Source organism: Anolis sagrei, chromosome 2, assembly GCF_037176765.1.
Source record: "Anolis sagrei isolate rAnoSag1 chromosome 2, rAnoSag1.mat, whole genome shotgun sequence".
Classification (NCBI taxonomy): Eukaryota; Metazoa; Chordata; class Lepidosauria; order Squamata; family Dactyloidae; genus Anolis; species Anolis sagrei.
This window is the reverse complement of record NC_090022.1, coordinates 168,260,107-168,273,310: the sequence shown is the minus strand read 5'-3', so window position 1 is coordinate 168,273,310 and position 13,204 is coordinate 168,260,107. Positions and strand designations below refer to the sequence as shown.

Sequence of the window (13,204 nt, the reverse complement as noted above, 5' to 3'; positions counted from 1 at the left end):
GCAAGCTTGTTTTCTGCTTCCCTGGAGACTAGGACATGGAACAATGGCTTCAAACTACAAGAAAGGAGATTCCATCTGAACATGAGGAAGAACTTCCTGACTGTGAGAGCCGTTCAGCAGTGGAACTCTCTGCCCCGGAGTGTGGTGGAGGCTCCTTCTTTGGAAGCTTTTAAACAGAGGCTGGATGGCCATCTGTCAGGGGTGATTTGAATGCAATATTCCTGCTTCTTGGCAGGGGGTTGGACTGGATGGCCCATGAGGTCTCTTCCAACTCTATGATTCTATGATTCTATGATTCTAGGTGGAATATCTGTTCCTGTAATTTTAACCCATTGCTCCATTGAGTCATAGTCTCCAGGGCAGCAGAAAACAAGCTTGCTTCCTCCTCCTTATGGCACCCTTTCACATATGTATACATGGCGATAATGTCTCCTCTCAACCTGCTCTTCTGCAGGCTAAACATACCCAGCTCTTTAAACCATTCCTCATAGAGATTTATGGTCTCCAGACCTTAGATCATTTTAGTTGCCCGCCTCTGGACACCTTCCAGCTGTCAATATCTCTTTTAAATTGTGATGCACAGAACTGGACACAGTATTTCAGGTGAGGTCTGACCTAAGCTTCAATAGAGAGGCACCATGACTTTCCTCAAACTAGTAGACACTATATTCCTTTTGATGCCGGCCAAAATCCGATTTACTTTTTTAGCTGCAGTATCATATTGTTTGCTCATGTTCAACTTATTGTCCACAAAGACTCCAAGATCTTTTTCACATGGACTGTTGTCAAGCCAGGCATCACCCATTCTGCATCTTTGCAGACTGTAGTTTAGTAATAATCAAAATAAGGCTGTAACAAAGAGAATGCTTACATTCCTTTCTTTCCTGAACACCCATTGACAGAAAACAAAAGTCTACATATGGCAGGTTTGTTGGATTTCTCAGAAACTGTACCAATGAAAGAGATTCTGCATGTAGACATGTATACGTCTAGAAAGTTTAGTCAAGACATTGACCCTAATCCTCCTCAAATTATCTAATTCTCCAGGTCAGATTATCTAAATTCTGCTTTCTCACTTTCTCTTTCAAAATGGTAAGTATGTATATTCACTATTATTAAAAAAAAAAATCAATTCTTTGAATAGACTTGTGAAAGGATACAGCTTAGTACATTGGGGGGGGGGGCGCACGAGAGGAAGCAGTGACCTCCTCTACTCTCTATAACATGGTGCTGCTTGTTGCACCTTTGAAGGGCAGGGCAATGGTGGTGGTAATACCAGGAGCATCTGGATTCCTATGGTGGCAAGGGGCTTTCCCCTCTCCACAGAATGACCCTTAACTTATCCTTAGGTAATAAAAATCCATAATTTTGGCTCCCAAACATGTCCTCAACATATACATGTTGATTAATTAGTACTTTATATATATGAAACACTTTAGATACTTCCAAAATACCCTGAACTTTCCTAAACTTGTCTGGTTTTTTTTTTTAGAAGATAAGTAGCATCAATTATACTAAATACTTGGTTAGGAGATCACAGTGGCACCATGACTAACAGTCAGAAAGAATTCTTCCTGAAACCCTGGAAAACCATTCCATTCAGTCAAAGTTGACAATACTGGCCTTTGACTGTGAATTTTGAAAATAACATAGGTATTTAATTGTTTTAATATTTGTAGTTTTAAATTGTATTGAAATACTTTAATTGTAAATTGCTTTGAGTCTCCTTTGTGGAGAGAAAAAGCAGAGTACAAATAAATAAATAAATAAATACTACTACTACTACTATTATTATTTTTATTATTATTATTAAACTTTATTTGTACCCTGCTAGCATCTCCTGAAGGACTCGATGTGGCTTACAAAGGCCAAGGCCTCAACACAACAACAGCATAACAACAACAATACAATTCAAAGCAAATTAAAACATAAAGCAATAACAAAACATTACACCATTACTCAGTAAAAACCAGGGCTGGGCCAGTGATGGGTACAGATTAAAAAGTGCTGGGTGTGACAGGTGGTATATTGGATTTCTGGGCAAGTGCAATGTGCTACTACTACTACTAGAATCATAGAATCAAAGAGTTGGAAGAGACCTCATGGGCCATCCAGTACAACCCCCTGCCAAGAAGCAGGAATATTGCATTCAAATCACCCCTGACAGATGGCCATCCAGCCTCTGTTTAAAAGCTTCCAAAGAAGGAGCCTCCACCACACTCCGGGTCAGAGAGTTACACTGCTGAACGGCTCTCACAGTCAGGAAGTTCTTCCTAATGTTCAGATGGAATCTCCTCTCTTGTAGTTTGAAGCCATTGTTCTGCGTCCTAGTCTCCAAGGAAGCAGAAAACAAGCTTGCTCCCTCCTCCCTGTGGCTTCCTCTCACATATTTATACATGTCGCCCTCCTCTGGACACATTCCAGCTTGTCAATATCTCTCTTGAATTGTGGTGCCCAGAACTGGACACAATATTCCAGATGTGGTCTAACCAAAACAGAATAGAGGGGTAGCATTACTTCCCTAGATCTAGACACTATGCTCCTATTGATGCAGGCCAAAATCCCATTGGCTTTTTTTGCCACCACATCACATTGTTGGCTCATGTTTAACTTGTTGTCCACGAGGACTCCAAGATACTACTACTACTACTACTACTACTACTAATAATAATAATGGATTAGATGGATTCAAAGCATGCTAAACCTTATTACATTGGGTTGCTGTGAAAGCCTTAGACATTATTACATTTGTCTACTCCATATGACATCCTCACAATTTCAATGCACTTTTTCTGTTTCCTTCTTTTTCTTCATTTACACTTCTTTCGAAGTATCCTAAAAGTGAGTCTTACCTGAAAGGTGCTGCACTTGAAAAAATTCTGCTTTCTCACTTGCTCTTTCAAAATGGTGACGTTCTGTCCTTGGTACTCCAGAAGAACATTCAGGCTCACAGACTCATTGAGGCTGACAAGTTGCACACATGCTGTATTTGGGGAGGCACTCTGCAAGACGGAAGGTACTACTAGGAGATATTGCCTGTGAAATCCCAGAAGAGAGTATTAGTGCCTACCAACAAAAACAAACCATGACGTGGAAAAACAGAGCCTTCTGGGATGGATAAATTTACTCCCTAAAAAATCATCCTTGATTAACTGAATCAGAAGGAACACAAAGTTATTATTAGCTAGAAGACTTCACTGTTCGTACACAAATAGTAGCAGTGCAAACAATTCATATCCCTTCTTTCCAATGCTTCAGTACATGGGCTCATCTATTTGGATAAAAATAGAGCTTTGGCAGTGGATGCTGACATGCCACACTCTATAAATGAGAAAAACTGGGCTCCTTGCTCTTATCTATGATCTGTTTGTGTAATACACATTAATATAAATAAAAGTTATAAGAATGGCTCTTTCTGTTCTTTTCACTTGATATGTTGATCTGATTCTGACCTATTTTCCCAAATTTTAGAAGCAGCTGATATAATAATATAAATATAGACCAATGATTAAAAATATAAAAATGTGTTGCATCTTACAGCTCATTTCCTTCAGCCACACTACAATGCAAGATAAAGATGCCAAGGAAGACTTTTAGCCAAAACATAGTTCCTCTGAAGGATTGGAGAAGGAACAGAGCAAGGCTTTTCTTGTTAGGGAGGTTTGGTTATTGCCTGGTTTAGCAGCCCTCAGACATGCCTTCTAGTAGCTACCAAAATGGAGAATAAGCTAGCTCTGCCTTATTCTTCCTTCCCTGTCTTTTTACCTTTAGAGACTGGCAGATTTATAATCTCAGCAAAGGATGACTACATCCCCATGTCCATCCCCTGACACCTCCAGAGCCTATCAGAACACTCTCTACCACCCAATTATGACTAGCTGTGACTGCCTTGACATCTTTACCAGGTTGCAAGAACAGGTTGGACCATACGTCTAAACATGATGCAAGAAAACCAGACATAACAAGAACAATCAAACCAAAAAATCACAGAACAATCCTGTCAGACTAGCTTAATTTGGAGCGGCTGCAGCCTCCCCATGGCTCCGGAAGAATTGATAGGGTTTTATGAAAGACTGATTGAAAACAAAAACCTATTAAACCAATTGTCCTTTTCAGAACTCCTAACAAACACCGCCTGATTACATTTTTTAACTTTCCTTGTTCCTGAGACAATTGCAGTGCATTGCTTGGCTGAGAATGCACTGAATAACTTGGAAGTGACATCTCAGTAGATTGAACAGTACTATTGACAAAAATATCTGAAAACAGTGACATTAACCAAATAGAAAGGAAACCACGCAGCAAACATTTGCTTTTGCTCATTTGTGTCTGCACTTTGATCTGCTACACTGAATGAATTACTTCTGAACTGAAGACTGAATATGTAAATTAGAATCACAGAATCATTGAATCATAGATTTGGAAGAGACCTCATGGGCCCCTGCCAATAAGCAGGAAAATCCCATTCAAAGCACCCCTGACAGATGGCCATCCAGCCTCTGCTTAAAAGCCTCCAAAGAAGAGCCTCCACCACACTCCGGGGCAGAGAGTTCCACTGCTGAACGGCTCCCACAGTCAGGATGTTCTTCCTAATGTTTATTTATTTATTTATTTATTTTGCTTCTATACCGCTGTTCTCAGCCCGAAGGCGACTCACAGCGGTTCACAAGACACAGAACACAGCAGAATTCAACACCAATATAAAACAGTTAACAACCTAATCTAATATACAATTAATACACAATTACTACGGTAACCATTCACTGGCATCTCGTCACTAATGTTCAGGTGGAATCTCCTTTCCTGTAGTTTGAAGCCATTGTTCTGCGTCCTAGTCTCCAGGGAAGCAGAAAACAAGCTTGCACCCGCCTCCCTATGACTTCCCCTCACATATTTATACATGGCTATCATGTCTCCTCCCAGTCTTCTTCAGGCTAAACATGCCCAGCTCTTTAAGCTGCTCCTTATAGGTTTTGGTCTTCAGACCCTTGATCATTTTAGTTGCCCTCCTCTGGACACATTCCATCTTGTCAATATCTCCCTGCAATTGTGGTGCCCAAAATTGGACACAATATTCCAGGTGTGGTCTAACCAAGGCGGAATAGAGCGCTAGTATGACTTCCCTGGATCTAGACACTATACCCTGATTTATTCAGGTCAAAATCCAATTGGCTTTTTTCCCCCACCGTATGACATTGTTGGCTCATGTTTAACTTGTTGTCCACAAGGACTCCAAGATCTTTTTCACACGTACTGTTCTCGAGCCACGCGTCCCCCATTCTGTACCTTTGCATTTCATTTTTTTTGTTGCCTAAGTGGAGTATCTTACATTTGTCACTGTTGAACTTCATTTTGTTAGTTTTGGCCCCTCTCTAATCTGTTCAGATTGTTTTGAATTCTGCTCCTGTCTTCTGGACTATTGGCTCTTCCTCCCAATTTGGTGTTGTCTGCAAACTTGATGATCATGCCTTCTAACCCTTCATATAAGTCATTAATAAAGATCCTGAACAGGACTGGGCCCAGGACGGAACCCTGCGGCACTCCACTTATCACTTCCAGGATGAAGAGGAAGCATTGGTGAGCACCCTCTGGGTTTGTTTAACCAAATACAGATCCACCTAACCGTAGTTTTGCCTAGTTTGTTTGCCAGAAAGTCATGGGGGACCTTGTTGAAGGCCTTACTGAAATCCAGGAATGCTACATCCACGGCATTCCCTGTATTACCACAACTTGTAACTCTATCGAAAAAAGAGATCAGATTAGTCTGGCATGACTTGTTTTTGGTAAATCCATGTTGAATGTTAGCAATGGCCGCATTTGTTTCTAAGTGTTTGCAGACCACTTCCTTAACAATCTTTTCCAGAATCTTGCCTGGTATTGACGTGAGGCTGACCGGACGGTAATTGTTTGGGTTGTCCTTTTTCCCTTCTTCAAAACCACATTTGACCTCCTCCAGTCTGCTGGAACTTCTCCCATTCTCCAAGAACTCTCAAAGATGATTGCCAATGGTTCCAAAATGACTTCTGCTACTTCCTTCAATACTCTTGGGTGTATTTTATCTGGCCCTAGGGACTTGAACTCGTTTAGAGCGGCCAGGATTTATTGGATGACTTGTTTCCCAATTTGGGGTTGGATTTCCCCCAATCCCTCATCCACTCCATCTTGCTGAGGTTGAGGATGACTTTCTTTTTGTGAGAAGACCGAGGCAAAGAAAGCATTAAGTAGTTCTGCCTTTTCTCTATCGTGTGTTAGCATTACCCCACTTTTTCCACTTCTTGTGTATGTCTCTGTTGAGTCTTAGCACAGCTAGAAGTTTTTTGGACATTCATTCGAGCTTCTTTGCAGGTGTCTTATTTTCTTCTCTTTGTTGTCACTTTTTGCAATTGCACCTTGAGTATTTCAGTCTTGAAAAACTCCCATATATTTGCCACCCTTCTTTAATTATATGCATATTTTAAAGATTTTCCAACAAGGTTATTATAGTAAGTCATATCAATGCTAGAATTTTCAAACAAGTTGAGTATAATAAAATTTCGGGTAACTCCTAAGGATTGGGAGGGGGTGGTGGTGGTAGAGAATGAGAGAGAGTGCAAGAAAATGATTTTTGAGAAACTTGATGGTTATTTTGCATATATTTCAGAACCATAATCAGAAGAGGCAGCAATTTTCATGCTGCTAGAAGCATTCCTGAAACACAATTAAAACTTTTGGCTGAGAATCAACCCTGGGAAAATCTAGTACATTCCTAAGATAACAGTTTAGTACTGCTGGGCACTACATAGTTTCCATTAGTACATTTATAACTCTTTATTACAATAGTCTATTGTTCAGGAATCAGGGGCTCCTACAGTCATTTTTGGGTTTTTCCACTATCATTCTTTAATTTCCTTTTTCATAAATCTTTTAAAGGTTATTTATTCCTAACCTCTTTAGATTGAATTATTGGCAATTAGTTTTCTCATAGTATTTATCTGTTATCTATGGGAATATTGATACAAATACTCCAAAAGAATTTCCAGCAAGCTCACCTGTCTAAATATTAATCAATTTTTTTTGGTTGAATGCCTTGAGGAATTTCCTCTTAGACTTTCCCTTCAAATGGATTTCTACTGAGTTGTGTTACATTCAAGAGAGACAGTTTGTACTGGGAGCCACCTGCAATCTTTGTCTTTACATTTTTTTTTCTATATATAGATATAAAATTTAAAGAAAGATCTACTTTAGCTGAAAATTGTACTGCTAGGGTAAAAAAAAGCCTTACATTAAGTTGCATTAGCATAATACAATGTCATAATATTGTTTTAACATTCATTAAACATGGAATCATAGAGTTGGAAGAGACCACAAGGGTCCAAGGAGTCCAACCCCCTGCCATACAGGAACATAGAATCAAAGAACCCCAACAGTATCGATCAGTTATTTATGGGAAAATAATAATAATAATAAAAATAATAATAAAAATTTATTAATATTATAATATTAATAATTATAATTATAATTATTTTGGGGTGTAGACCCAAAATTAATAAGAACATCAGCCCTGGCCTTGTCTTACTCAACTGCTGAGTATACCTGTGCTGTTTGGCACAAGACTGTCCATGCAAAGCAGGTGAACATAGCACTGAATAAAACATGCAAAATCCCAAAATCAAATAAGGATTTGGACCAAATTAAAAATTTCAAAACCATCTCTTTAATAAATTGTGACTATAAATTATTCACCACAATTTTTGCGTGAATAGACTTAAACATGTGATGATACTCCCCAAAATGCTATTCCTATTTCAAAACATACCTATCATTAAAGAGATTAAAATGTTTAATGTATGGAAAAGGGACATCATGAAATGTGTTTGAGCAGGGAGAAAAGCCAGGATTTCCTACAAGTATTTAATTGATACCAAAGAGAGGGGGGAACTAAATTTACCAGACCTAAAAACATACTATGAAACTGCCTGCATGAGCTGGATCAGAGACTGGATACAATTTAGAAAGACACAGACTTAGATATTAGGCTTGGTTGATCAAGAAAACAAATGGTTCTACACTCGTTCTGTATATATAGGGGGCGCTGGCGTTTCGATTTTAAAATTATTTCTCAAATTTTCTTGAAAAAAGATCGGAAATAGCAAAAATCTGAATAGCTTCATTTACTTCGTTAACTGAAAGTGACCCTCCCCCGTTAGTTTAAAATCTCGCAGTTTCCCTGGCCTCCCTGGCGACAAGCGGCAATGCAGTTTCTCCCAGTGGCCGTCAAGAAGAGCTGGGCGTTGCCACACCCACCTCATTCCCCTGCCATCCATCGCCCATTCCAGACACACAGGGAAGGGAAACTGCAAGATTTCCCAGTATGTCCTGAAGGCGTGGCCTTCAGAAAGAGCTGGGCATGGCCACGCCACCTCGCCCTTCCGCATCGCCGCTTGTCGCCAGGGGGGCCAGGGAAACTGTGAGATTGTAAACCTTGACCAGACATCTGAAAATAATTCCGAAAAATGGGTAACTTGTTTCAATTCGTTATTACTCATCACACTATTCCAGCATGGCTTGAAATTGTTTCAAAAGTCATTTAAATACGAATTCATTCTGATTTTAGAAACTTCCGAACCAGATCAACCAAGCCTATTATATATGGGTGGCATGAAGGAGAAAGATTAAATAAGGCCTTTAATAAACATTTAATTATAGGAAGTCTAATAGATGTCTGGAACAGGTACAAGTTAGGTATGGAACCAAAAACACCCCTGTGGCTGAGACCAATAGAAGCTATTGTGAGACCCACCTCTAAGTATGCTGTAAGAACATACTGGGAATTACTTATCAGGCTCAATGGCCAATGGGCACAGAGGGGTAAAAATGAACTGGGTATCAAAGATTGGTTTCGCTATCACCAATTATACAAAATATTCAAAAAGGACAAAAAGGGGGGATTTATCTCAAAAAATCAGAACCGGAAATTATACTAGATAAAGGGAAAAAAGGTCTAAAAGCCAGATTGTACAAATATATCCTATGTTACAACCTGGAAGATATTTACCAGACCTCCATGATTTCATGGACAAAAGATCTAAGGAGAAGTATAGATTTCGATATTTGGGAAAACCTGTGGAACAAAGTGGTGACTTCAATTAAAGTTACAGTGGTGACTTCAATTAAAGACAACTTATATAAAATGTTCTATAGATGTTATACAACACCAGCTTTCCTAGCCAAAATAGATAACTCACAATCAGGATCCTGCTGGAGATGCAAAATTAAGAAAGGGACCTTTCCCCATGTATGGTGGTCTTGTGAATTGGTGCAGGTTGACTGGAAAAGAACCATAAAAGAAACAAATAAAATGATCCATAACAATGTGGAAATAAACAAACAAACAAACAAACAGGGATGTGCCTATTAGGGATTTCAGAGATAGATTAAAGCAGACAGAAAGAGAAATCTGCCTGTACAGCTTCACGTCTGCGCGCATTACAATTGCCAAAGACAGAGACTTCAGGAAACTCACCTGTCCAAATATTCACTCATCAGTCTTGTTGGTTGAATACCTTGAGGGATTTCCCCTTAGTCTTTCCCTTCACACAGTTCCTGGTACACAATTTTGTTCTCTGCATTCCTAAATTCTAGAAGGATTTCTACTGTTGTGCTACATCCGGGAAGGACAGATTGTACTAGGAGACACCTGCAATCTTTGGCTTCACATTTTTTCTATATATAAAGAGACCTGCTTTAGTTGAGAACTGGACTGCTAGGTTAAAAAAAACTTACATTAAGTTGTATTAGTGTAATACAATGTCATAAAATGTTTTAATGTGTATTGATCATAGAATCATAAAGTTGAAAGAGCTCAGAAAGGGTCCAACCAGTCCAACCCCCTGCCAAGCAGGAATATAAAATCAATGCACCCCCAACAGATGGTCACCCAGCCTCTGCTTAAAAACCTCCATAGAAGCAAACTCTACCATGCTCGGAGGCAGCATATTCCACTGCTGAACAACTTAGAATCATAGAATTATAGAATCATAGAGTTGGAAGAGACCTCATGGGCCATCCAGTCTAATCCCCTGCCAAGAAGCAGGAATATTGCATTCAAAGCACCCCTGACAGATAGCCATCCAGCCTCTGTTTAAAAGCTTCCAAAGAAGGAGCCTCCACCACATTCTGGGGCAGAGAGTTCCACTGCTGAAAGGCTCTGACAGTCAGGAAGTTCTTCCTCATGTTCAAATGGAATCTCCTTTCTTGTAGTTTGAAGCCATTGTTCCACGTCCTAGTCTCCAGGGAAGCAGAAAACAAGCTTGCTCCATCCTCCCTGTGACTTCCTCTCACATATTTATACATGGCTATTATATCTCCTCTCAGCCTCCTCTTCTTCAGACTAAACATGCCCAGCTCCTTAAGTCACTCCTCATAGGGCTTGTTCTCCAGAGCCTTGGTCATTTTAGTCGCCCTCTCTAGACACATTCCAGCTTGTCAATATCTCTCTTGAATTGTGGTGCCCAGAATTGGACACAATATTCTAGGTGTGGTCTAACCAAAGCAGAATAGAGAGGTAGCATGACTTCCCTAGATCTAGACACTATGTTCCTATTAATGCAGGCCAAAATCCCCTTGGCTTTTTTCAATTGTGGTGCCCAGAATTGGACACAATATTCCAGGTATGGTCCAACCAAGGCAGAATAGAGGGGTAGCATGACTTCCCTGGATCTAGTCACTATGCTCCTATTGATGCAGGCCAAAATCCCATTGGCTTTTTTTGCCGCCACATCACATTAATTGCTCATGCTTAACTTGTTGTCCACGAGGACTCCAAGATCTTTTTCACACGTACTGTTCTCGAGCCAGGCATTGTCCCCCATTCTGTATCTTTGCCTAAGTGGAGTATCTCGCATTTGTCACTGTTGAACTTCATTTTGTTAGTTTTGGCCCATCTCTCTAATCTGTCAAGATCGTTTTGATTCCTGCTCCTGTTCTCTGGAGTATTGGCTATCCCTCCCAATTTGGTGTCGTCTGCAAACTTGATGATCCTGCCTTCTAGCCCTTCATATAAATCATTAATAAAGATGTTGAACAGGACCAGGACCAGGACGGAACCCTGTGGCACTCCTCTCGTCATTTCTTTCCAGCATGAAGAGGAAGCATTGGGGAGAATCACTCTCTGGGTTTGTCCATTTAACCAATTACAGATCCACCTCACCGTAGTTTTGTCTAGCCCACATTGGACTAGTTTCCTTGCCAGAAGGTCATGGGGGACCTTGTCGAAGGCCTTACTGAAATCCAGGTATGCTACATCCACGGCATTCCCTGCATCTACCCAGCTTGTAACTCTATCGAAAAAAAGAGGTCAACTTAGCATCAGGAAGCTCCTGCAATTTGAATCCATTGCTCTTTTTCCTAGACTTCAGAGCAGCAGAAATCAAGCTTGTCCCCTTCTCATTGTGACAGCCGTTCAGGTATTTAAACATGGCTATCATGTCCCCTTGCAGCATACTTTTCTCCAAGTTAAACATATCCAGTTCCCTCAGCCATTCTTCATAGGGTTTGGTTTCCAAACCTTTGATCATTTTGATCACCCTTCTCTGGACACATCCCAGCTTGTCAATATCCTTCTTGAACTGTGGTACCCAGAACTAGATACCATATTCCAAATGAGGTCTGACCAAAGCAGAATAGGGTGGGACCAGGGCTGTAGCCGGGGGCGAGGGTGGTGGTGGTGACTGGGTTAAAAGTTCAACCCTGCCCTGAAATGTGTCAGGTTAAAAAAGAAACCTGGTTTACTCATAACTTGGTTAACCAGTTAAAATTCTTGAGTAACTGGGTTGTTGTAGGTTTTTTTCGGCTATGTGGCCATGTTCTAGAGGCATTCTCTCCTGAGGTTTCGCCTGCATCTATGGCAAGCATCGTCAGAGGTAGTGAGGTCTGTTAGAACTAGGAAAAAGGGTTTATAAAGCCTTCAACAATACGTTCTTGAGTAAACCAGGTTTCGGTGAGGTTAGAACCCGGGGGGGGGGGGGGGGTTAGAACCCTTACTACAGCTGTTGGTGGGACTATGATTTCCCTTGATTTCAACACCAAAGTCCCATTGATATAGCCTAGAATCATATTGACTTTTTAAAGCTGCTGTTAATTTACATTCAGCTTGTGGTCTACTCCATTGGGACAATTTTATTGGGACAATTTTCTTCTGTATGGATTAGATTAAAATATCATAATCCTTTTATCTGAGTTCAAATATTCTTTGAATGGTTGCCAATCCATTATTTTCAAAGGTCTGCCTAAGTTCTTTATCAGAAGTTGAATTAATTTATCCATGTCCATGATTTCCATAATTTTGATTTGCCGTTGTTCTTTTGTGGGTATTTCTTTTACTTTCCAGCTTCTTGCATCTACAATTCTTGCCGCTGTTATTAAGTAATTGAAAAGAATGTATGTATTTATATCCATATCTATATTAATTATTTTAATAAAAATATTCTGATTTCATTTTTATTTTTATTTTAAGTATCTTCTGGGAAATTTCCTGATTCTTTTCCCAATATTTCTTTGCTTTTTCACATGTCCACAACATGTGCATTTTTGAATTCCACATTTCCAACATTTATTCTGCATAGTTTTGTAAAAAGTTCTAATTTTTGTTGAGCTGTGCACCATTTGTACATCATTTTATATCACTTTTAAATCTATTGCATATGTGTATTTCAATTTTTGATTCCATAAACTTTCCAATTTCTCTAATTTTATTGAGCAGCTTATATTGGCTGCCCATATCATCATGCATTCTTTAACTTGTTCCATTTTGGTGGACCGCTCCAGAAGTTTTAAATAAATGTGTGTGATAATTTTCTTATCTGTTGACATTATTTTATCCCAGAGGGTTTCTTTTTCAGTAAAACCAGCTTTTATCTTTATTGTAGTATTCTTTACTACAATGAAGTTGTATATATTGAAACCAGGAGATATTTCTGTTTAATTGATTTATCTCTTCTTGTATATTCATCTCATATGTTCCATTTTGCTTTTTAAGTTTTTTTATAAGTAGGCCATTTTACCTGTACTAATAATCTTCTTTGTCCTGGTTCAAGTGAGGAGATCCACAAGGGAGTTTTGAAGTAGAATCTTTCCTGCTGTTCCCAATTTTTTATTAAAGCAGATCTTATAAAATGGTTCCTCAATTTTTATTTTTTCATACCAGAGGTATGAGTGCCACCTGGTT

At 39.5% G+C, this 13,204-nt stretch overlaps 1 protein-coding gene across 1 annotated transcript in view; it reads right to left on the bottom strand.

The window, feature by feature from the left end:
* The window catches only part of LOC132767969 (ovostatin-like), an 85,235-nt gene extending 81,496 nt beyond the window's left edge, over positions 1-3,739 (bottom strand). Inside the window, exons 1-2 of the mRNA XM_067464075.1 lie at positions 3,539-3,739; positions 2,853-3,036 (exon numbers count right to left, since the gene is read on the bottom strand). Of these exons, the coding sequence (XP_067320176.1) occupies positions 2,853-3,036; positions 3,539-3,606 (252 nt within the window). The 5' untranslated portion in view covers positions 3,607-3,739. The remainder of the gene's footprint in view (positions 1-2,852; positions 3,037-3,538) is intronic.
* Between the last annotated feature and the right edge of the window lie 9,465 nt (positions 3,740-13,204).